This window comes from Parasteatoda tepidariorum, chromosome 9 (assembly GCF_043381705.1).
Source record: "Parasteatoda tepidariorum isolate YZ-2023 chromosome 9, CAS_Ptep_4.0, whole genome shotgun sequence".
NCBI lineage: Eukaryota > Metazoa > Arthropoda > Arachnida > Araneae > Theridiidae > Parasteatoda > Parasteatoda tepidariorum.
This window is the reverse complement of record NC_092212.1, coordinates 2,746,917-2,773,777: the sequence shown is the minus strand read 5'-3', so window position 1 is coordinate 2,773,777 and position 26,861 is coordinate 2,746,917. Positions and strand designations below refer to the sequence as shown.

The following is a 26,861-nucleotide window of genomic DNA, read 5'->3' as shown; positions in this document are numbered from 1 at the left end:
TCGCTGCGCTCGCTCGCCAATGAACACNGCTTTACTGAGGAAAACGTAAATATATAATTGTTAGATTCGAACCTAGGTTCTTCTATGGAATTATGATGCAGGAGATCATCTTTCAGGGGTGCTACAACTCATCAGAAGTTTCAATTGTAGATCTGATTTTTGTCAGACTTGAAAACTGTACAACCTCTTCTCCAAATCATAGTAGTAAATAAATAAATTTAAGGAAAAGGGCATATCGCCATCAATCACTTCACCGACAGGATCATGTCGCCGGCACGATCATTTTGCCAACTAGACCAATTTAATTTTATTATTTTATCTGCCTAATTTCTTTATTACTTATCAAGTTTAGTTTTGTAAAAAGTTTTTGATATCTTTTTTTAATAATTTTTGTGCATTGTTTTGCGGGAGTCATAAATATGTTTTTAATTATTTATTTAAAATTTGATTACTGATTATAACTGAAAATTTGATTATTAATTTGAGACCTGGGGAAGAAACTATTAAATTAGCTCTCTAGAGAACTCATAAATATGAATTGGAGTGCATATCAACTAAAACTTTCATTTGGTTTTGGATTTACGAAATACATGTTTTAGGAATTCAAAAGTGTTTATCTAAAGTTTCGTTTAAAAGAAAATTGGAAAATTTTCATTATTTAAAACAAACCTGAAAAATTGTAGTTGAAAATAATTGTTTTAAAGATTTTGAGGTGGTGCGTTTGAAACCACTTATCCAATCCCCTTTCTATACATATAATTTTTTTTTAAATCCTAAATATAATTTATTATTTAATTACTTTTTTACGTTAGTCATTTAAAATTCCGCCATAGCAATTTAATTTTGTGAACCCTCTTTGTATACCACACGAACGCTTTGAGTTTATGGTTATGCAACGTAACAACAAAACGTTAACGCTAATATTAATTTTTATATCGGTTATGTTACATATCTATATATATTTTAACTTGATGGATAACAAAAGTAATAATTATGGATGAGGTTAGCTAGTGACACTAAGCTATTAATTTCCTTTTTATAAAGGTTTTTGCTTGCAAAAAAAGAAAAATATGTATATATATATATTCTATAGAAAATATAGAATGTTATGATTTGTTAATAAAGTAAGTAAGATCTAGAATAGTTTTGATACTAGCTGCAAACAAAGGGGAAAATAAAACTTTAAATGCTTCTTGAGGTCTGTAGCATTGATTGTTCAGCGAAATGATCATATCGTCATATCATAGCTGTCAGTGAAATGAGCTGTCAGTGAAGTGATCGTATCAGCAAAGTGATATGAACCAAACCCAAAGAAACAGATGAGAGACTTACGAAATGTGGATCGTCACTAAATGTCGGATTTACATTAAATAGTAATAAATCTAAAATATTTAAAAGGAATAATAAGTAAAAAAAAAATAAAGATGGGACTGTGGGGAGAGGAGTAATCGACCATGTCAACCTTCATCTATGAAAAGGTACCCCGACATAGAGTCGAGTTAACATGTCTTATATACTAGTGAATTGTAGTTGTAATTTTGTAGTGGTAGATACGCTACAGGACAACAAAGAAGTCTTTTTAAATTTTTCCTCAAAGAATTAATGCCCTTTTAGAATTAAACTTAAATTTTTGTAGTAATGCTGTAAAAGAAATAAAATGAAAATTCAGTAATACATTATTTTCTTTTTCATAGGAACTACTGAACGAACTGATTATTAAATTTGAAATATTTTTCTTCGTAAGTTATGATCAAATAATAATCAATTAAATTGTGTTCTTTGCTGGAAACTTAAAAATCTAAACTATAATATAATGAGATTTCTTGGTCACATTTCAGGAAATACGATTTTGAATTTACCAGAAAACTTGCTATCAGATGTCTTTTCTTTTTCTCATATTTGGGGGGAAAAGATTAATATTTTCTTTCCGAAATTGACGATAAATTTTCTCTCTATAAATGTAGACACATTTCTTGAATTGGTGATAACTGGTCATTTCTAATTTTTGACTCATTAATTTCAAAATAAAAAAAAAGGGAGTGGGGAATTAAAAGAAAAGCATTTAAGTGCAAAATAAAGAGGCCTACAATTTTTTTTAAAGGAAATAATAGTAAAAAATTGTTAGAATAAAAATCTTTCTGCACCATTAGCACATTAAATAAACGTTTTCTTTTTCTTCGTCTGATAAAATGGCTGATTAATATAGAATATATTATAACTAAGTATCAAATATATTATAAGTACTTCACTTGTCTCTAATTGACTATTCAAATAGCTCTAATAGGAGACTAACGATTGTAAAATTTGCTTTCCTGAAAGATGAAACAATTATCTTAAGATTATTGATAAGGCGATAAGTATGCCAAATTTTCGTTTGTGCAACACTTGTTTACCTTGGCAAAGCGTATTGTTTTCGTCTAATAAAACGGAGGAGGAGAAGGACATATTTTACTCAACTCTCTCCTAGTCATGGTTGTGTGCTCTCTTTCGTGTTTGAAATTTGGGCGTTTCTCGTACTCTTTAATTTAATGTATTTCTTTCATTTTTAAGCATTTAAATGGAAATATTATCAAACATAAACACTTGGTTTTGGAATGACTACGTTTGGTTACCTCCAAATGTTACATGGGATGATATTCGCGATACCGGCACAGTAAAGTACGCGCAATTTAGTGACCTGAATTATGCATTTAATGTAGCTATAGCTCTTCTGATCATTCGATACATTCTTGAAAAGTAAGTTTATAAGTTAAAATATCATTTACTGTCATATTTTCACATATTATCTGCTTAATTTTAATGCATGTTTTTACAGTGCTGTCAATTCTTTCCAGTAATAGTTGACCTCAATAGACTTGATAATTTCTTTTGAATAATTAGAATGCTATTTTCTCATTGTTTTACAAATTAAAGAGCAGAAAAATATCACTTAAGTTGTGAAATAAAATTAATTATTGGACCAATTACTCTGATGTGTGCTGTATAAACATTTGTTGACATCTCATCATGTTTTCTTTTGGTTAGCCGATTTTCTATTATTTACAAACGTTTGGTTCACTATATTATTTAATTTTCATTAATAAGCTTTTGTGGTGTTAATATATTCTATCGTTAATAATGATTCATATTTGTAATGCATATTACGAGGTATGAAACAAATTATATGTTTACAATAGCAAATTTGCCATGTTCTATGGTTGAACATTGTAGGTAAATATTTTTAAAATTTATGAAATATGTTGCAATGAAATATTAGATATTTACATACTTCAAAACAATTTTAAAGTTCCCAAACCATTTCTAAAATTATTTCTTCTGAATTGTGCTTATGCTTATTGCTTTACTGAAGCATAGTTATGATCAAAAGCAGACAAGAACAAAGCTGCATACTATAAGTTCTATAATAGGTATAATGTATTTTAATAATATCTGTTATGAATGTTTTCTTTATTATTTAATATCCATTAATAAGTTTTTGTGTGGTAATTATGTACAATCATTAATAATAATTCATATTTTTTATGCATGTTACAAGGTATAAACAAAATTATGTATTCACATTATTAACTTTTCTATGTTGAGCATTGTAAAAATATTTTTAAAATTTACGGGGGATGTTTCTCCGGGGGATCTGTCACTCCAACTACAATTGCCAAGGTGCCAAATAGATTTTAAACTTGCAAATTTTTAAAAAACAAAGCATGTAGATGTTGCCCGGGGGTGGCTACGAGTTATACATTTCGAGTTAGTCCCTTTCTGTGATGTTTTTTTTTAAGTTTCTCGCGGGTCCCTGTCAGGAAGCTGCCAAGACTTGGCGAATATTCTGCCACAGATCACGATGTGGAAATCTCCCCAATTTATGAAATATGTTGTAAAGAAATATTAGATATTTACCAAAATAGTTTTGAAGTTCCCGCTCCATTTCTAAAATTATTTCTTCTGAAATGTGCCTATAATGATTATTAATTTACTAAAGCATAGGTATGATCAAAAGCAGACAAGAACATAGCTGCATACTATTGGGTCTTTAATTGGTATTTTGGAAAGATTTGTTATGAAACTAGCATTACCTAAAAGAGGATTATCAGTATCTATCATGTCAACTGAAATTATTAAGGTGTTTAACGTCACTGTTACATAAATAGAATATATTTAGTAATTTTACCTCTGAACTTCGGTAGATTCTTTATTTATTTTTTTTTTTGTTGAGTTTGTTTTTTTGCATTGTCACATTGGTTATTGTTTAGGTCAGCTGTTCTTAACCTATGGGTCGCGACCCAAAATTGGGTCGCGGCTGGAAAAGGTTAAGAACCACTGGTTTAGGTTACCAAAATATTTATTATTATTTTTTAAAATTGAGATACTTTAGGGTCAGAAATATTGAAAAAGTGTAATTTTTATAGATTGCCTCAACTTAGGACTTCTGACAATCACGTAAACCGTAATATTGTTTAATATCCGTTATTTTCATTTTTAATGCTTTTCTTAAATATTTAGATCTATCTTTGCTCCCATTGGTTGTTATCTTGGACTCAAACCAAAAACCTATAAATTGCGTGATAATCCAGTACTTGAAAAAGCTTACAAAGAAAATGGAAAGCTAGAACCTAAACAAGTAAGTATATTTCTAGTTATTGATTCATTGAGTTATTTTTATTTTAAAGGAGTGAAATTTAGCTTAAGTACAAAAAATATATTTGGAAAATTTTAAAAGGACATACAGTAGACTTTCCTTTTTACGCAGTTTCGTTTAATATCGATCATTTTACTAATCTTTACACTGACCTACTAAGTTTGGCAGTATTAGTTTGAAGCAGATCAATCTTAAAATACTTTAAATTATTTTTTCAATGCAAATAAATACTACTTAAACATAAGTATGCATTTATTATTTAAAGAAAAAGTTGAAATTTTCTTGGGTATTAAAAGTAAGTAGAAAGGGAGTAATTAAAAGTTCTTAGCAAATAGTTAAATGTGAAAAATTCTTGCTTAGTAACAAAAATTTCTTAGCTGTGATTTTCATTATTTACACCCTCAAAGTTAATGTTGTTTATGGAGTATATAAATTTTCTACTGTGTTTTTCTTGAGGTTGGCTTGTTATTTTTCATTACCTTATTTTGAATATTTGTCATTCTAAAGCTTAGCTAACTAATAAATATGTGAGGACTCTGGATTGTCTAAATAATGAAATTTTTTCAAGTTTTTTAAGGTGCTTATTTTTTATATGTTTTTTAAAAGGCCTTAAAGCTGCTTTTTTTTTAAATTCGGGGTTTTGTAAAAAGTGCTTAATTTTCTATCTTTTAAAAAGATTTTTTCTTTGCTGTGTCGATTCCCATTCTAAATTACAAAAAATGCATGATTTTCTCTGCAATATTTATAAGAAAATAGTTATTTTTTTCATGATTTTGCAAAGTTTTTGAAAATGTGTTTGAATTTTATTGATTTTTTGTTTATAAATTAAGAACTTTAAATGATAAAAAAAATAATTTTTATTACTGCACAGATCTTAATTATGATTTTTTTTTGGAAAGTGATAAAAAATATTTTTTGAGTGCTTAAAAAGTGCTAATTTTTTGTTGAAAAATCTGGCTAGGCAGCCGGAAATAAATATTATGTAAGTACATTTATCTTTTAATTATTCTGTCTTTGACCTAACTGGATTCTTCGTGCTATAATTGGATTTGTGTTAGTTTGTGCTGATTACTTTATTTTTTCTGACTAGTTACAAGGTTTAGCCAAACAAACAGATTTGAGTGAGAGAGAAATTCAGCGATGGTTTCGTAAAAGAGTCTCTCGCAATAAACCATCCACCCTCAATAAGTTCACAGAGAGCGCGTAAGTAGAATTTTAATTATTTTTAATAAATTGTTTTTATCTATTGTTTTATTTTCAATTCTTGCAACTTTTTTTTAATCAACAGATGGCGATTTACTTTTTACCTAGGTGCTTTTTCATATGGGCTATATGCCTTATGGGATGTGAGTATTATGTGTTATTTATTCATATGTTACTGTAGCACACTGTTTTTTTCCATTGTTTTTTTCTCATTAAAATATTTTTCCCTTCTCTGTAATATCTATTCTCTGTGTTTTAATTTTTAATTAGTACACACTCTTCAGTATTTACAATCTTTTGTGAAATATTTTCCTTAGTAGTAATAAAGAACTAAAGCTTTACGAAAATAAAATGAGTTTGTCAATTGATTATTTTGATACCTTATGTGCATATGTAAATTTTTTTCGGGCATGAAATGAGAGAGGGGGATAAAAAGTCTGAAAATACTTAAAAACTCAAATTAAAATATAAAATAAATAATAAAGCACAAAAAACCATTTTACACAAAACAAACACATAAATTATTTACATACTTATTTAAAGATTTTTATTTTATTACATGCGTTAATTGACAGTCCAACAAACTGTTAAGCTTTGATAAGTCAAGATTAAGAAGAATAAAATTATAATTATGAGGTAAAACAACTAATATACAGATGGAAGAGACATGTGACATTTTCTTTTATTATTTCCTCTCTGAAAAATTCCATTACAATTTTTAATGCTTGTATAAATCTGAGAAATCCTGAAGAATCTCATATTTTACATTGTAGTGGTCAAAATTTGCTTAAATCCAACTTATTTATCAAAGAATAAAATATTAATGTATAACCCTTGCTATATTTAAGAAAAATCTTAGGGAATGTTAAGGAAAATTTTAAAACAGTTAATGGAAATTTTTTTAAAATTTACAGAGAACAATTTTTATAATTTATGAACTTATATGTCCAATATTCAATCTTTAGCAAGTGTTTTTGTAATTTAATAAACTGTTAGTTAATTAAAAATGATGTTAGAAACCCCAAAATCACTGCTTTCAGGAATATGAAATGTGTAGATAAATGCGATTGATCCACTTACAATAAAGAGGCTCCTATCAACTTTTATTTATTTTGTGTGTGGACATGTATTCTTTGAATAAACTTTTTGTGTTCACTAATTAGCTTTGTTTTACGGTTTAAACTTGTTATTGTAAAAATAAATAGTTATAACTCATTTACCCTTATTGATAATATTTTACTTAGATTAATCTTTGAACTTCTTTATCCTAGAAATTTTCTGCAATGTTTAAGTGTACTAAACACTTAATATTCTTCTTATGATAATTCATGAATTAAGAAATAAATGCTCTTTTAGTTTTTAAGATTCTAACTTTTAATAGCTGAATGTAAAAAGCAAAATTTCTTAAGGGACATTATATTTTAATTGTGTCACTTGTAATAATAATGAATGCAATCTTTTGCTAATTTTTTATATAGAAGAAAAATAGTTTGTTTTTTGGCAGCCATATTTTAGTTTTCTCTTTGAAAGGTTCTCACTTTATTAAAATTTGTTGCTAATTTAACAATTAAAATCCCCATGGCAGAATCATGACGACATTGTTGTGGAGCGTTAAGAGTTCTTTCAGAGATTTTTCCTTTGGAAAGTAAAAAGTTTTAGTTTCTTTTCTGCGGAAATTAACTGAATCTTCAAAAGATCCTTTTTATTCTCCAGAATTATATTCAAAACATGCATTTTTCGCACATCAAAGTTGAAAGAAATGTTTGTGATTTTTCTATTGTATTAATTTGAGAATAGTGAAGTATAAACAGTTATGAAGTAAAGCATTTGTTTTTCGTTCCTGCAGAATTAGTTTCAAAATGTGCGCTTTTCACGCATTAGAGGGAAAAAATGCTTTTTTTTTTTAAAAAAAAATTCCTTTTTTACCCATTGGCAAAATGGGTGTTGTTTTGTTCTTGATGGCGTCTGCACCTTATTTGGAAGTCATCGCACTTTCCAACTGTGTTTAAGAGTAATAATAAACAATGCACATGTGTTGCTATGGCAACTGCTGCTGTTTGATAATTTTTTTAAAATTTTTTCTTTTTCTAACGTGGTTGAAATAAAATTGTCCAAAGGTTTCAATATATTACGCATTTGAGAATTTTAAATCGCACATTTGAGTCTTTACTGTTTTGCTCACAACTCGCACCGATTCCGTCGTAAATATATGTAGTGTTTTGATCATTTTTTCTGACAATCAGGCCAAGTTTGAAAATTATTCTGGCAAAATTAATAAATAATCTGGCAAAATAATTCTGGAAAATGATTCTCGAAGTTATTCTGGCTAAGTTCGAAATCACAGTTTTAAATATTTAAGTTTTTTGGCAGTTATTGCTATTGATTTTCTCATAGTTTCTATAATCCAATATTTTTCATACGATATTATTAATTACAATAACCGAATCTTGAGACTTGTTCCATTCGAGTGTTTTTACGGTCCTTTTTTTTTTGTAGTTACTGCTATGGATTTCACTATTTTTCATTTTTTTTTTAATGTGATGATTATTTACAGAGTGTGAAAAGGAAATAAGTTTTCCAAGATGCAGAATGTCACCCATACCATTAGAGTAAAAATATCATCATAATCAGTTAAAAAATTAGATACAATTTTATTTTATTTGGATAGGTTATTCCCCCCTTTTTTTAAGCACAATGCCTCCGTTAATCCAAATTAGTAACATTTATATTTGTTATTATTAAAAGTATCTTGCAGAAAGATATTGGTGCTAAAGAGTTTTGCCATTGAAAGCCGAAAAAATTATGCCACAGGGATTGAAATTTATGCAACTTGATGAATTTAATGGAGCTGTTCATGCTAATATCTGACCATCAATGATTAATAATTTAAATCTAGCAATCAGCAGCAATATGTTTCTGTTGAGAGAGAATATGAGTCGTCTAACAAGAACGGTACAAACAACGATTGATTTATTCTGTTCAGCTTCTTGTTTGGACATCTCTATTTATATATCAATGAGTTTTTTCATTTTTTAATTTGATCAGCAAATTAAATAATTTTCTGAAGTTTTTTTTTCTTCTCCCTTCATAGAAACCATGGCTTTTAGACACAAATTTTTGCTGGTATGATTACCCTCATCATGTAAGTAATATAATTTTTATTTTATGAATTTTTGATATGTTTGTTATGACAGAAAATGTTTTTGTGCAAGATAATAGGTATTTTTCTACCATATAAGTGTCAGGCAGGTATAGAAACATTGTTAGACTTGGTTGAAAGTTGTTTCAACTTCTGGCTAATATTTATCATCATATTTTGCCCTTATAATACTCTGCTGTCTGGTTTCCTTCTCTATTTAATAATGGATAAATGAACAGTAAATCAGTGCTGATTTAAATTCCACGATCATGTTAAATGGTTAAAGTGAGGGTTGCCAAGCCTGCAACCCTATTGCTAAGTATGAACATTGAATTGTGACACAAAGCAAAATTATTTTTGAATATATGGGGAAGAAATATATAAACATTTACCAGTCATTTATAATTTTTATTTGTAGTGACAATTTTTGAAAATATCTTCTTACTTTGCCATATTTTTGTGTTGATTGTTCAATATAATTTTTTAATTTTCACAAATTATGTCTAAATGTTTACAAAATAGGTTCCTCTCATAAAAACCTAGACAGACCCTTGTTAATGTAAATTTTATCTTTCATTTTTTTAAATTTTTATTTAAATTTATGATTATTACTGGAGGTTAAAGTTGGATAAAAATATTATCCTTTAACAATACTAAAAATATTATACTATCAATGTACATATAACTATTGTGTATATAATGTTAGAATTAATGTTGCATAGGGTTTAAGAGGTAATATTTAAAAATTGAAACTTATTAGAATAAGAATAAACGAAACTTAAAAATCGTGATTCTTTTAATCTGTCTCTTCTAATTTCTTTTAATTATCTTCAATATTTTTTAACATAAAGTTTTTTTTAAACTTTTCAGAGTATGACAAATGATATTTGGTGGTACTACATGCTTGAGTTAGGTTTCTATTGGTCTCTAACTTTTTCCCAGTTTTTGGATACCAAGAGAAAGGTACCATATAAATTATTCTCATTTTACCATAATACAACATTTTTTTAATAAATTTTAATATGAGTGTTTTTTATTTTATCTCTGTTAATATTTTTCACTATATTTTTTATATGTACTTAAGTGTTGATATTTTTCAGTTGAATTCTTAGACTTTTTTTATGAATTTTTTTTTATTTGTTTCTGTTTAATTTGATTCTGAATTAATAAATAATAATTATGATGTGTCATTTTGATGACTTGTGCAAAAATGTGCAATTTGCTCATTATAGCAAATGCCTACATTTTCGAAATGCTAGTTTCAAACAGTATTTTTTCTGATATAGTAGCCATTAAGTAGTTAACATCCATGTAGCCAGTATGTATGTTTTCCATCCAATTTAAAAAATAATGAAAGGGTAAATTGAATTTGTGGAATTTTGGTCATACCTTAGATTGGCAATGGTATGCTTTTTTCAAAAGTAACAAACTATCTTAAACTTTATTTTGACTTTTTCTACCAAATTAACAACACTTATTTTAAGGCTGCTGATGTGTATGCAAAAACAATATTTTTCAAAGATTTAAAAACAATCAAATGTAAAAGTATATCTACCTTTTAACAAATGTTGGTCGCAGAATTGTTTTGCTTTAATAGTGTCAGAAATAATCTGTAGATTTTAAGCGAGGGACAATTTTTTGAAAGATATAATCAAAGTTGAGTAAATGGTAAATGGCAAACATTAGTTAATTGATGAAAATAAAATAAAGATATTGAAGTTATAGTTTACCATCCCCCTTTCTGCTTACACCCCTTTAACTGTTGAACAGGAAGGCGACTCTTTTTTTCTTCTCGCATGCCAATCAGTTCAAAGAAGGATAGTAAACTCATTAAATTTTGAGTTATTAAAGTGTTCTGATATTAAAATCTTTTATAAAGGTTCTTTGAAATTGCATCAACTGATTATAAATCTTTATTTAATATAATTTTGCTATTTTTTCTTAGGATTTCATGCAAATGTTTGTCCATCATATTGTTACTATATTGTTGTTGACTTTTTCATGGACATCAAATTTGTTCCGTGTCGGCAGCTTAGTACTCGTAATCCACGATTTTGCTGATGTTCCTCTTGAAGTAAGTATTTTTTATTGTTCATAATCATACTTAATTCAATTTTTATGAACTGGGAGAAATAACTTATTTCTTATTTCAATACATCTCTAGTTTAAGTGTGTCTCATTTATGAATTTGAATGAAATTGTAGTTCATTATTTTTGATGCAGAGAAGAAAGTATTAATCTAGCAATATTTGTGTCATATTTCTTAAGTTGATTGCTCCTCCCCCTCCAAGAACTCAAAATAGTTTAAAAACAAGATTTAATGTGTTCTCTGATTTGTGATTTTAAAGAATTTTATTTTATTTTTTTAAATGCAGTGAATTTACAAATATACTACATTGTAAAATTACAAGAACAGTAATCCTTTGTGAATAAAATAGAAAAATGTTTAAAAATCACAAATAGTTAGATATTTTATTGAAACCCATACACTTTTGGTGTTATATTGGTTTACCTTCATCAGTAGAATAGATGGTAAAACAGAGATAATATAAATCAATTGTGGTTATCTCACGCTAAAGAGATGAACCTATAGTTATTCTAATTTTGTATACAATATATTGATGAATGCAAATAATTTTTATTGTTATAAGACAATTAGTAAGCATTTTTGAGATATTAGTGTCTATTAAAACTCCTATTCCTATAAATATCTATTTGAATGGATTTGATATTCATTTTTTCTTTAATGAACTAAAAATGTTTTTGTAGGCTGCAAAGATGGCAAAGTATGTTGAGAACCAACGTGTGGCAGATGCCAGTTTTGCAGTTTTTACAGTGGCCTGGATCATTTCAAGACTTGGCCTTTATCCTTACAGGTGAGTACTACTTGTCACAAATGACTTGCAACTAACTACCCCAGACTGTAGGGTTACTAAAACAACTCATTGCCAACTTGTTCCAAACAGCAGATGAATATTTTTGAGTCTTTTAATATATGATTCCCAGCTTAGTAAGTTCGATTTATAAGGTTTTTACTCACCACTGCTTCTGTATAATTCAAAGGCTTATGTCATCAATCACTTAGTTATAGTTAAGCCGCTTTGAGCCATTTAAAAAGTTATCTTTCATTTTTCAATGAATAACTAATAACATTCAACTCATTTTTCAATGAATAACTAATAACAATAATAAAACAAATAAATTCGTGATATAAATAAAAAATCGTCAAATAAATTCATAATATATAAATTCGTGAAAACGCTTTCGACAAAATACTAAAATAGAGATCTATCGACAAAGACTACTCACTTCTGCCTAGCTTAATAGTATGAGATTGCCACAGCTGATAGGGTGAATTTCGGAAGAGATCACATTTGATTATGCTCTCTCTCTGGTTATTTCAGTTTCTGTTTTTAAAAGTGCTATATGTTGAGTCACCTCACTAGATTTGGCGTGTGACATTTTTAGCGGTCGATTATCTAGGTTTTATTGGTCGATTTTCTAGCGTTGCCATTCGGGGAGTTATAATTAGGCTTTTTTTGTCGCCGTGTAAGAGAAATATATATATATAGATATGTGTAAGGACAAGAACAGTTCTTATGAGCTCTCTCTCTCTCTTTTTTTTTATATGCATTTCAAGTGAAATATTTTCATTTTCAAAATTCCTAATTATAAATTGTCCTATTTAAAAACCGAATTAAATATGATTATAATATCGAAAACAATTCTAAGTTTTCATCATATACAAAAAAAAGGCACAATTTTAACAAAAAAAATAAGTACAATTTTTAAAAACAGTTAAATATTGTGCACAGTGATCTCAATTTTAAAAATAGAGATCACTGTGCACAATATTTGACTTAATTTTTTTTTATTGCGTGCCTTAACATAATATAATTATAAATTCTTTACAAAAAGTTAGGTACTAAAGTTTGAGAAGGAAAAAAATGCTTAGTTTTGTAGACAACTTCTGATATGATTAGATAAGAACAAAGTTGTCAATTTAAATCATAATTTTGGCTACACTGATATCTAGGTATGAAGTATGTTTTAATTTTTTTTATTTCACATTATATATATATATATTTTTCTTTTTAAATGGCCATTTTTACTGATATATTTGAACAAATTTTTCTGAGAAAAACCATAAGTTAATCTATGTTTTGAATTCTGAAACAGAATCAAAAGAAGTTTAATGGCTGTAAGATTTGTTTTCCAAGCAAAATGTGATATATTTTTTTTCTCTTCTAAATCTTCAATTTCTGTAAATTTAACCTTTTCCCTTGTCCTAAGTGTGTAATGTTTTTAAAAAGTGCTTAAAGGTGATTATTTCGATATTCATTTTTTAAAAGCCTTTGAATCTTTTTCCGTTGGGTGTTTTTAAAAAGTGCTTAATTTTCTCTTTTCCAAAATAAGATTTTCTCTCTTTCCCATGAATTATTAAGAAAGCATTTTAAAATTGTTCCATTTAATATTTTTACATTTCATTCAGCCACAATTCATTTTGGTGTATTCTCGACCCATAGCGTATGAAGGCACCAGTCACTTTACATGTTTCATTAAATCATATTTTATTTCAAAAGTGCTTAATTTTCTCTTTTCCAAAATAAGATTTTCTCTCTTTCCCATGAATTATTAAGGAAGCATTTTCAAATTGTTCCATTTAGTATTTTTACATTTCATTCAGCCACAATTCATTTTGGTGTATTCTCGACCCATAGCGTATGAAGGCGCCAGTCACTTTACATGTTTCATTAAATCTTATTTTATGTTGTGGGTCCGCATGTGCATACACTGAACTGAATTCTGTGTGACTGGATCTTGAACTCTCATGTGCGTTTCTGCTGCATTTCACAATTTTAGGCTTTATTTTCCACCGTCTGAAATTGAACCTAAAAGTTTCTAAAATTTTTGCTGAACATGAGGACAAATTAAACACTGCCAAATTTTTTTCTCCCTTATCAAAGGAAAATTTTATTTCTCTTTTAAATTTCATCATTGGTGAAGCGCCATTGTCTTCGTCACTGACAAGCTAATGATGTTCTATTTATAGATCTGTACCATAATCCTTGAAGTTGACTTGGGGTCATTCTTTAATTTTGTCTTCTCATGCGAATTCAGAGCAATCAACAATAACAGAAGAATTCATTGAAATTTTAATCGTGGAATTTTTTACTTAAGGAATAATTTCATAAAATTTTTTGAACTTTCTATAGTACTTAATTTTTTTACTTATTACTTTTTAAATTTTTACTGCTTTTGAGATATTTTTTGAAAGAGAGCAAGATTTTACAAAAAGTGTGAATTGAGGGGCTTTTCTCTATTTTGACACATATAGCATATCCTGTAAAAAATCTTATCTTATTCATATTTATCATTCCTTAAAAAATTTAATCTTTTAATCAACAATTAAAACAATTGAATTGATTTAAAAACAATTGAAGTAAAAAATTCAATAATCCTAGATTTGTTAAATATTATGAATGAAGGGACCATACAATAATTTACTTATGATAAAAAAAAATTTACGGTTCAATACTCATTGTTAAAATTTTTGAAAAATTTTTTTTAGTTGTTTTATTAGAGAAATATTGAATTACAAATTTTTATAAAAATGTAGTTGGCACCATTCACTTATTTACTTTTGTAATATAAATTTATTAGGGTTTTCTTAGTTTGCTTAATTCTTTGCACATTTTTATTAATTCAGTATGATCAATATTAAATTTTGTTAATGTTTTTATTGAATATACGTTTATAAATTATCTTTTATTTAAATCTAAAATATTCACCCAATAACTTTCTTAAATATAGCCTTAGATATAACTATTAATTACATAGTTTTTATAATTAATCTTCCTAGTTTATGTAATATCTTTCTTAAATTTAATTATTTAGTTTATATAATTATTAATTTAAATTAAAATTATTTTTTTTACATATTTAAGTAAAATAACTACTAATTTTAAAAATAGAATAAGCGCCTTAATATGAAATATATTTAAAAAAGTGTGCATGAATTGTTATTACCTTGGCTAATATAATCAATAAAAAGAGCTCTTTGTCAGAAACTAGTTATTTTATCATGATCATGTAAAGTATTTGAAAATGTTTTTCCATTTTGTTTATGAAAGAACTTTTAAACAATAGGAGGGAAATTTTTTATTTATTTGTGTAACCTAAATTATGTTTTTTCTTTCTTTTATTTGAAAGAAGTGCTTAAAAAGTGCTTTTTTTGTTGTTGAAAAATTTGGCTACACGCCCTGTTGTCTTATTTGAAAGTATCAAGGAATTTCTTAGTAATAATAATTAAAGCAATTTATATATTTAAGGTCAATTTGTGCACTTACGAAATATGGTTGTTCTTACAAGTTTTATAGGATTTCTTTCGCAAAATTGAAAAAACTACATATACAGTGCAAGTGTCTCAAACAATTGAGTTTGATTTACTTTATGTTAAAGCTTAAATATTGTATAAATATGTTAGACTATTTTATGCTTGTGGAAGCTATTTTGCTAGATTATTTTTCATATTTAAAGCAACTAGCCCTTTTTTCTTTTTTTTTTGTATTTACTTAAAACATTAAAATTTCTGAATGCATTACAATGAATTTAATGAGTAGTTTTTTTAAATGTGATTAGAAAATATGTGATAATGATCAGGTTTATTAAATCTACTGAAAAGACATTTTTTTAAAATGTTTAAAAAATATCTGTAAAGACTTTCATTTTCATTCAACATTTCCTTCCCCCCCCAATAGATTTTAATATTTTCTGAAACATCTCAACCTAAATTTAATGTGCACATTGAATTCAACCGTTTTTCAGAAGAAGACAACATAAAATAATAAAATTTGGCCTTTTGTTAGCTGCCATTGCTATTATTAGATTAACTTATAATCTGGGGTTTACTTTAGTTATCAATTACTAAAAACTAGTCTGTAGTTTGTTTAATGAAACTGGAACTGAATTCTAAGTTAAAAATGCATTTATTATTTGAACATGTTTCATTGCAGAATAATCTACAGTACAATGTATCAAGCTTTGTTGATTGTACCCATGTTTCCTGCATATTATGTTTTTAATACATTGTTATGCGCCTTGCAAGTTTTACACATTGTTTGGACTTGGATGATCGTAAAAATTGCCTTGAGAGCTGTCTCTGCTACCAATCCGGGTGTAAGTAATTTTATTTTTTTGCCAGTTAACTTATATTTATATATAGTACAGTAAATAAAACTTATTATTTTTCTTTGTTAATATCTTTTCTTTGATATTTTTGTCTTTATTATGTTATATATATGTGTGTGTGTGCGCATAACAAAATAGTTTAAAAATGCCTGTAGAAGCACCAATATGTTTAAAGGTGTTTGCGAAACTTAAAACGTTCTTACTTATAATTGTCAAATAAATTGTTCTATAGTCACTACCTCAGAAGGCAAAATTGATTTATATCACATTGTATTGTGTGCATAGTAAATAACTACTAGAATGATTTTGCCAAAACAAGGCTTTATCTTGGTAAAAATTAGCTAACTAGCGGAATAATTGATAATAACATAACCTTTTTTAAAAATTTCAAAAAACGTAACTGTGCCAATATTGCCAACTTCTCTCGCTTCAGATTTATCTTTAGTGTTTATGGTAGTAGTAAATCATTTGTATTGTTGATTTAATATTTGTTAACTGTTAATTTTATGAACTTAATTTATAGTAACCGCCACTCTAAACAGTTGAAATAAATATGTAAGATCTTGCATCAGTGCAGGCCAAATCAAAGCTCAGACTTCTATTTTTATTTCATTACCGCTCAAAATATTGTGGAAGCTAAAACTTCTGATTTAGTATCAAACGAAACATTTATTTTTTTGATGAAATATATCCTGGTTTTGAGCAATCATTATTGATAAATAACATATATACAGATTGTCAGGAATTTGGAATGATTGTTTATTTAAAAAATATTTTTTGGTTATATATCAGTATGCATTTTTTGTGGTTTATATTTGTATAAAAATTTGGCATTATTGATATTTTAATAAAAATTATGCCTCTGGTTACAAAAACTAGGCAAATTCAATATAATCAGTCTAAAAAAAATCAGGGATTTTTTTCCCCTTTGTGTTTGTGGTAATCACATAGTGGTGTCTATTAAGAGCCCAATTTTTTTTCTCTTAAAAAAGACTCTTATTTAAAATAAGCTAAATATTCATATTCTTTCTTGTTAGGTGAAAGATTTGCGCAGTGATAGTGAAGAGAGCTGCGAAAGTAGCAGTGAAAATGAAGCCAAAGACAGATCTAGTCAGGATGGTAACTGCTCTCTGCCTTCTCGGACATCATGATTTAACATTCATTGCATTCCACTGTTGGGTAAATAAAGCCTAAAGGGGTTATTCCAAAGAAATTTTTTTTTCAGTATTTTTTGCGCTTATTTTTTTAAAGAATTTTTTCTTTTGCTTTATCAGTCAGGGACACATATATTAGCTTTTTTTAGTACATGTGGAAATACTCTGCTTCTACTTTTTTTAAGATTAGTTGCATGATTACTTGTGCTCTTATTTCGCATCTGTGTTTTTCAGGATGAAGTGAGATAAAGCTAACTGTTATTGACTTGTTATTGACTCGTATCTGTTAATAGGTAGCTGGATCCGAGTACCGTAACGTCTTCACTGTAACTCATGGTGAAAAGTAATTCTTTAAAATATTGGTACTCAATTTTTTACTACTCTCCTTTTTAAATGTTATGCTGCCTCATTTTCATAATGACCTTGTTATGCGAGTCGCAAAATTAATTGGACATTATCGATTGACTTTTGTTTACAAATCTATTAGGTTAAATTTTTTCTAATTAAACTCATGTTATTTGAGACTGAAAACGTCTTAACTGATTGTTCAACACAATTATAAATATCTTCTTTTCTAAGTTTATTACTAGAAAATGAGTTTTGATCTTACATCTGGCTTTTTCATATTGATATAGAGTTTTAATATCTTAAAATTATAAAAATATTTTCTTGTAATGGATTTATGGGCATTGGTGAAAATTTGTTAGCTATATTTCTAAATTTAACTGGTAAGCCATTTAGTAAATTCCTCAAGGTCTTTTATTTTAGATGCATAACATTTCATGTGTTACATGGTACTCGTTTTCAATGCCTGTGTAATTGATAAGTATATTGTCTGTTAACGATTGTGTGGGACTTTAATTTTTTTTAGGAAAACTTTTGTGATGTAAAGAAAGATTTATTTATGTAGTTATTTGAGCTTCAAGCTCTTCATTTGGTTATGATTTTTATTTTTGTGTTATTTAGAGCGCTGTACTTATTTACATATTGCAAAAATTTATTTATTGCTACTTACATTTGTGGTGATGTATCATTCAAAAAACGATATAAGCAATTATTTGTAAAAATTATTTTTATATGTTTTGCATTCCATTATATTAATTGTGGACCGTCCGCTTGCCAAATGTCTGATGTTATAGCATTATGTATATGATCTGTAATAATTTTATGAAATTATATGAATTTTCCAAAACCGCACACACTGTTTGAGTTTTAAAATAACATTGAATGCTTAAAGCAGTCTTAGTGTAGCTTATTTTTTTATTATGTTTGATAGTTTATTTACAGTTTCATGTCAAGAAAATTGCTTTTGGATATTTGTAAAATACACATTATTTGTAAATTTTTCACTGATTTCTATGTTAATTGTAATGAAAGTTTTTTTGTGTTAAAGATATTTACTCACAAACATTTCTTAAGGATGCTCCGATTGATCTCATTTTTGTTCTTCTTATAAAATAATGTCCCCTTCAACAATGTTCTTGTAAATACTATGGCAATTATTACTATTGCTTCTTAACTTTGAAAAATAAATTTTTTCACGTCTCCACCTTTAAACAATGCATTATTACATTTTTATACATTTTTTTTTCCTTTTTAACTCTGTACATAGAATTTGAAAGACAAAGCTACATTGCTATTTCTTTCATACCCTATTGCACCGCCGCAGTATTTATGAGAATATTATGCTGAATTTCTTAAATTGACTGTCAATTTATTTTTCACAGTGTGATCACATGCTCATTAATATCACAACTTTTATTCCCACACTTTTTTTCCTTTCTATAATTAAATTAAATTTTCAATTATAAAATTTTTTACTGCCCTGCCCCCCTTTTTTTTGTTGAAATAAATCTGGTAATTCTATGTATTGATGAAGTAGGGATCATTGATTTGTTTCTTTGTATTGCAGACAGTTAAAAATTCTTTTTTTCAGTATGAATCATTTTCTTCTATAAGGCACTTAAAATAATTGCTATGTGTAAAGAGGAACTAATTTACTTTTTGTACCCCTACTTTCTAAAAAAGAAGATGAGCACATTATTGTGAAATTATGCTTATCAACTGACTTTTATTTCTAAACAAAAGATTTCATTTCAGGATATTTTTGAAAACCTCTCCCTTTTTTTATTAACTTTTACAAATTTTTTTTTTCCCATTTGAAGATTAATTTTTATTTCTTCACCCACAAGTTAGCAAATTTATTTATTCAGTAATTAAATTCAAAGAAATTTATTGGTGCATTTCGTAAACTTTAATAATTATCTTTATTCAATTGAGATGCATTGGAAGATTTTTGACTATAGTATAAAAAAGTAACTCCTGTAATTTCAGTTAAATATTTTATTTTAATATTAATATTGATATCTATTAATGAAAAAAGAATAATTACCACCCATTGAAAAATTTAGGCACAAGTTACGTCCTTTTTTTGTTGTTTTTTCATCTGAAACATCTATAGATCTGTCTGATTGTCATTTGTCTTTAGATAAAGAACAAATGTTTCTTGATTTCCCATAAAAAAATGAATATTTTTACGTTGGTGTAAATTTTGAAATTCTTTTATGTGAGCGTGTTATGATATTGGCTTTGTGTTATACAAATGTTATATATGCTTTGAGTTGGTGTATAAGTCAGGGAATTTAATACTTATGAATTATTTTTTCATACATTTAGATTTATTATTTTGTATATTTTCTTTTTGTGATTCTAATATTTGCTGAAGTTATTTTGAGCTTGTTATTGTTAGAGCTTGTTCTAAGGTTTGAAAATAGTTTCTGGTTTTCTTTGTATTAATTCATTCAACATTAACTGTTGACCCATTCATGGTTGGGTTAATTGTAATAATGTTGATTATGTCATCTGCATTTCTCTAGTTTAATCTTTTTTTGTCCTTAAAGCAACTTTTTCCATAGTTATCAAAATTATATTTTTACAATGAAAAGTTCAGCAATACAGTTAACTTTTGGTATATCATGCTTAATATTTTAGATAATCATATTTAAACAAATGCAGTAATATTGTGAGAAAAAGTAATTTACATTTCTCTCTTAATATAACATTGATTTTAAAATTTGATGTAATAAAACTAATCAAGCTCAAAAAATTTACAAATTTTTGCAAATGCTTTTTATTAAGTTTTGAGTTTAAATTTTTTTGTATCTATTTAATGTAAAAACCTAAAAGAATATTTTTTGTTATTATAAAAGAATATATTTATTTTCATTTCACAATCTCTTATCTGATGTATTTGAACTTGCAATGTATATTTGAACTGCTTTTATGTGCTTTTTGTAGATTTAATGGCTTTAAAATGGGTGTTTTTATTAAGCTGACCCAGTCAACCAAATTCATTTAAACTTTTTTTAATGTTTTTCTGTGATATGACAGTTCTAAATTATAAAAGCTTTTTATTTACGATTAAAACTAATCTTTATTGAAAACTTGGTATAAGTGTTGTGTGTTAAAAGATATGAAAATAGATAAATTTATGTCCATAAAAAGGCAGCTTTACATTTACTGGTTTTTTTATTTATCTTTTACTCTATAAATTTAGGAAATGCATTACTTTTTTTTATTTAAAATCTGCACAATAGAGCTGAAAGATGTCATAGTTTTAGTGTTATATAGCATCAGGAAATATGAAACACATCACTGATTTTTCAAAATTTCACTATATAAAGTGCCCCTTAAGCCTGGAACCACCCTCCCAACTTTTTAATGTCTAGGTATAGTAAAGTGGCTATACACTATTTGAAAAGACTTTACAGCATCACCTGGTGGAAAACTGAAGAATTAGAAATCTCCAAAACTGTACTAGATAGGAAAAAGATGAATTATAAAGTAAGGTAGTATCAGCTTTGTAGTATCGACTTGATAACATCTATTTTGCAAAACTTTAGTAGACAACAAAAGAAAACTTAGAACTCTCCTTTATTTGTTCTAGATTTCCTAGACGAAGAGATTTTAGACAGAAAATAACTAGTTACCGTATGCCTCTATTTTTCATACAAACCATAAAACAAATAAGAGTAGGCATTTTTTAATCAAAAGATTTTTTTTTTGCTTTCAAAAATTTAGATATTTAATGGTGTAGGGAGGGAAGAAAAAACAAATGTTTGATTTAAGTGTTCTTTTTTCTTGTTGCCACTAACTGTTTATTTGTACTAAATAAATGATGTCATGAGCCTTAGTACTCTACTTTTTCTTCCCATCTATTTTAAGGATGGTTGATTTTCTGTTCAGTTTTCCACCAGATGGTGCTGCATGGCATTTTTTTAAAGTAGGTTTATAGCCTTTTTGCTTAACCTAAACATTACTTTTATAGCTAGAGCTTAAGCTGGCAGTTAGGGTGGTTCAAGTTTTTATTGACATCTTCTCTGTTGCAAAATAGTTAGTCATTGTTGAAGAAAATAGCACCCAAATTTACTAACTATTGATACATATATATATATAAAAAAAAAAGGACTTACATTTATTTAGTTTGAGATTTCCTTCCCTTTCATTTTTTTAGTTTTGTAGCAATTCAAGGAACACAAATATTTCAAATCTAGTGAAATGATCTGTTCAAAACATAGTGTCTCTGTATGCATTCAATGTATATACAAGAGATCCGGACTATGTAAATTATTAGAAATTTGTCTAGACTATTATAAGTAGCTCGTAAAAATTCATTTGAGTAATTAGCTTTATATCTTAGGGGGAAAAAAGCCATTAGCCATATAAACGCTTGAAAAACGAGCGGTAAAAAATTAGAATTATGCATATTACTCAGATTTAATTGCTAACTTACCTTTGAAATTTAACTTTCTCACTATGCTAATAAAATCATATAGTTTTTGAGTAGGTTCAAACACTCATTATGTAAGATTAGAGTTGGGTGAATAATAAGTATGTAAATAGCGAAAAAAAAAATTTTTTTTTAATGCAATTTTGTGAAGGCATTCATTTCAAAAGAATTACAGAAACATTTTTCATATTTAGCCCAGTATATAATTCCATGACTGAGATAATTATATTTGATTGTCGCGTATGACTAAGATAATTATATTTGTGTGTCCAGTTTATGGAATTTTGAGTCAATTCAAATTTAAACATACTTGATCTGCAATATAGTTTAATACTTTGACAATAAATTAAACTTTTTTTTTAATACGATAAAAGAAAAGCTGTTAATGTTATTTTGTGAATGTTTAAGAAGATAAATTCACCTTTTCCAAATTTTTCTTGCTAACACTATAAAAATTATCGAAGAACAAATACAATTAAAATCTTTCCTTTTCTTAAAAAAAATAAATAAAAATGATTTTATTCATTTTGCGGTATTGTTACAGGTAACTACAAACAAACTTATTTATAATGAGACAAAGACCTAAGGAATTTTTTTTTTGTTTGTTAAACTCAAACCTATTGAAAATTTTAAAATCATGTGACAAAGAATGGACCAGAGAGTAAATAAATGTTTTTATAATGAATGAACAAAATGCAGTTCTGGAATGTAATTCTGAAACATATTCTTAAATTCAGAACTAAATTTAAATTTTATGGTTTTCTCATTATTTAGAGTTAAGGGGTATGGCAACTTCATCCTTAAAGTGGCTAATTCATTCATTTTTGTGGTAATCCTTGCATGAGCATTGGACTTCACCTAATGATGAGATAGGTAATTTACTGTTTATTTTCGTTACATGATAGAATTTGCAGCAAATCAGATTAAGGAGAGCTTTTTAAACCTTTCCTCAAAGAGATTACCAGAAATGATCTGAACTTATTTTCAGCTAACAGGAAGCTTCTTGAAATCTAGCACTGCCAAATCTAAGTTATGCGTGACAAAAAAATAAAACAGCTTCATGTGAGTGCTCTGGTTGTAAAACTATTCTGATTTTTTTTACTCTTAACATGAACAAATGTTTCTATATCAGAATTTATTTTTGCGATTTACTTACTCTTAATAGAGATACACAGTGCAGTAACTAAAGTCATTTTTACTTCCTGAAACGCAGAATATAAACTATTATTTGACTATAACAGTGTCTGTCTGAAAACAGACGTTATTTTAACTTCCTGAAATACATAACATAAATTATTTGCCTAACTGTTTTTACTGCCTTAAAGAAACATAATTTGTCCGCAACAGGGATTTTAAAAATTTTTGCTTTAACTGATCCTTAAATAGAGTACTTTAAAGTCTCATAATCTAGTATGAAAAAAAAAAGCCACAACTTGATATGTTTGTTACCAGCAGAGTTAGAAGTGTTTCTGAAGAAGAAAAAAAAAACTCAGTTTATTTTTTAAAAGAGGGTGCAACTCTGAATCGCTTAAATAAAAAGAAGTCAGTAAGTTTTGCAACTGGAAGACTCTTATATTCTTAGCATTTAATCAACCAATTTTTAAATATTTTCTCTTTCTACACCTAAATTAAGTCAGGTCCCATAATAGAGTGCAATATGCCATTCACTATGGCACATTGAACTAGATATTGATTTATATCTAAAATTTTTATGAAGTACCTGGTTAATATCTTATATACCTTTTGCTGTTACAACAGCTTTTTAGCATGCAAGACGTTAATAGGATAAAAAGGAATTCGTTTTTTTTCCTCTCTCCTATTTCATTTTAAATAGTTTCTAAATTTAGGTTCATCATTCAGTGCCTTCTAACACAACACTATCGTGTGTTCGGACTTATAGCTTATTCTTCTACATAGATGCCTAAAAAGTTGATATTTGTTAAGAAATTTAAAAATGAAATGATTTGTTTTTATTATAAAAAAAATTGTGTTTATAGAATTGAAAAATATATATATAGATGCGTGTATAAGTGACTCATAGCATTACTTGTTCTGAAACGGGTGTTATGTTTTTAGTGATTCAATAGCCATGTTTCAACCAAGCCTTTTCTAGTGTCTTTGAAATTTTACGAAAGTGTCATGTCTTGAAATAACACGATTGAGCATGTCAGCTCACTTCAGAAACTAAAAAGTATTTTATCTTGTGCTTCTGTTTAAAAATTTATGAAGCTGGTTGTGTTTGTGCTTAAAGTGCTGTTTATATAGTCGTGAGCCTCATTGTTGTAGTTCTCATTGTGTATAAAACGTTTCATTTAAATTATTTCCTTCGGGTTTCGTTTGTTTTTTTTATTTAGCAGGATAAAATTTATCTTTAAAAAATTCTGATATTTTTAAAATTGTTTACTGTTGAAAAATAAAAGCTGACATTTTTATCGCTTTCGAATTACTTTTGTGTTTGAAATCGAGACTTTTTGAGTAAATTAATATACCTCTGTAAAAGTAAGCACTAACCAGGAATGCCAACTTATTACGGGTTTTAACATAGTTTTTTTTATTGTATCTATTTATTCCCTTACCCTATTAATTTGCTCATTTTTAAAAGCAATAAAATTGAAGCGAAACAAATCTTTCAATTAAATGAGAAGACCAATAATTATTTTATTAGCCAATAAAAATAAGTGAGCGTATTAAAAAAAATTCATACCTTGTAAATGCATGAATTATTAAATCTTTATTTTTGTCCCAAGTGTTTTTCATTCTAACACTTCCTTATTTTAAGAAATGTGGAACCTATTACATACTTTCTTTTTTTAAAAAAAATACAGTTCGTTATATTTGAAGTTATGCTTTAACATCCTTAATTAAAGATTAGATTTCAATCACAAACAGTCCTTATAATGTGTTATTTCATATGAATATGCATCAATTACGATGCATTTTATATTTATAATAATTTATTGTAAGGTTTCAATTTTTAGCTAAAAACATTTTTTAAAAAATATTTGCCAAACTTTTAAATGCGTTATTACTCTATAAATAAATAAAGTTAGAAATTGTAATTCTTGTAATGTTTATAGCAGTACAAAGTGTAACATAAACTTAAAGATGCATCCACTAAAATAAGTGAAAAAAGAAAAGCTGCCAGTCATACAGCATTAATGTGCTTTTCAGATATATTTTCCGTGGAAGTTCATTAGATAAGGTGCTCTCGTTTTATATTTTATTTTTCAATGGTCTTAAAATTTCAATTTTATTTAACAGTCAGGTTTCAAACCTGTATATTTTCGTTAAGATTTCTACGAATGTTTTCTAAACATAGGTCACAATTCAAATTCCTCAAAATAATTGTTCATATTTTTTTATTCTAGTGAATTTCATTTGTATTGTTCTTTCTTATTTATTTCAATGATTTAAATAAAAAAAAAGTATCAGATTTAAAAATTGTGATGTCATAAATATGTACTAGATCGTTCAAAAAGTATAAAGTCAAACATCTAAAAGTATAAATAATTAGGAGCACTTTAGAACACACCCTAATTATAATCAGTTCGTTAAAAGTCAATGAAACGAAATGAGATAAAAACATGACCTGTTACAAGTTGGCATTTCTGTGTAATTAATTCCACTTTGCTACAACTCACCTTGTGGGTCACTTCTTTATTGCATATTTTCTTGGGAACTTCTTTAATAAAAGGTGCAACTCATCTAGTCCTGTTACGGCTCCTGTGTATATGTATTTGAAACAGTAATAAAAGATTTTGATTTCTACCTTTTTTTCTTTTCTAATTAATACTCATTCTAGTTTAACTTGTATATTATCAACTTTAGCCTCATACTAATAAATATATATTTATATCGAATTTCAAAAAAAAAAAAAAAAAATTATTACACATAATTTTGATTTTAAAAGACTAATTGTTAAGTTGGCTGGTATATATATTCTTTTTAGTATCGCTACTTTTGAGTTTTTTACAAGCTTCAAAATTTTATGTTTATAGGGTTGACAAAAACCATGTTAGCTTTTAATAATGTATATTCAAAACTTTTCCCCCTTCAGAATAATTTGGTTTTCAAGACTTTTTTATTTTTAAGAAATGAGCACAAAATTACAATTTGAATATACCTTACCTTTAATGTTTGATTTTTCTTGCTTTTTTTATGGAATTTACATTTACACATTTTGAAGTATTTAAAGTTTTGATTCCAAATTTTAATAAATAAGCTACAGTTTCAAATATACAGGGGTAGCAGCAAAGTTTTTTAAAATTTTAGGAACTTTTTTCAAAAAATTTTAGGGGTAATATATGATATTGTTAGGATAAAAACAGATCACACGGTAGTTTATTACATAACAGAAGATTATTACAATTCATCCACACATATCATAAATAATTGCAAGCCATAAAATAAAGCTCTGAAATTTATTAAGTCAAGAATGAAATCTCTAAAGTGTAAAAATGAAATTTCAACTTTACATATTACCTATCAGAAATTAAGTGCATAATTCAGGAACAGGCAAAAGTGAGAATAAATCAAGAGAAAAAATAAATTAACACCAACTTGGATTTTTATTTAATTTTTACCTTCTTAATCAAAACTTTATTATTACCCTTTACCTTACTTTATTAAGAAAAACTATTGTGTGATATTATTAGATTTCAAATCAGCAATTTATATTAGAAGTTAGAGAAAAACAAATTAATCATGATCATTTTTCTAATATATTCTACTGTGAAGATGAGTCCTACAAGT

At 27.1% G+C, this 26,861-nt stretch overlaps 1 protein-coding gene across 1 annotated transcript; it reads left to right on the top strand.

The window, feature by feature from the left end:
* Positions 1-2,381: 2,381 nt before the first annotated feature.
* Positions 2,382-25,877, top strand: LOC107453820 (ceramide synthase schlank). Its single transcript, XM_016070780.3, has 10 exons — positions 2,382-2,736; positions 4,498-4,615; positions 5,724-5,836; positions 5,922-5,979; positions 8,928-8,978; positions 9,846-9,938; positions 10,921-11,049; positions 11,745-11,851; positions 15,992-16,154; positions 17,204-25,877. The coding sequence occupies exons 1-10, from the start codon at positions 2,558-2,560 to the stop codon at positions 17,315-17,317; spliced, it is 1,125 nt and encodes a 374-aa protein (XP_015926266.1). The 5' UTR covers positions 2,382-2,557; the 3' UTR covers positions 17,318-25,877.
* Positions 25,878-26,861: the final 984 nt, after the last annotated feature.

What these genes read in the sequence shown, in the direction of transcription:
- LOC107453820 (XM_016070780.3), top strand. Translation starts at nt 2,558, where the DNA reads ATGGAAATATTATCAAACATAAACACTTGGTTTTGGAATGACTACGTT. An exon ending in GAAAGCTAGAACCTAAACAA is followed by an intron (nt 4,616 to 5,723) that starts GTAAGTATATTT and finishes TTTTCTGACTAG; the next exon opens with TTACAAGGTTTAGCCAAACA. An exon ending in GGCTATATGCCTTATGGGAT is followed by an intron (nt 5,980 to 8,927) that starts GTGAGTATTATG and finishes CTCCCTTCATAG; the next exon opens with AAACCATGGCTTTTAGACAC.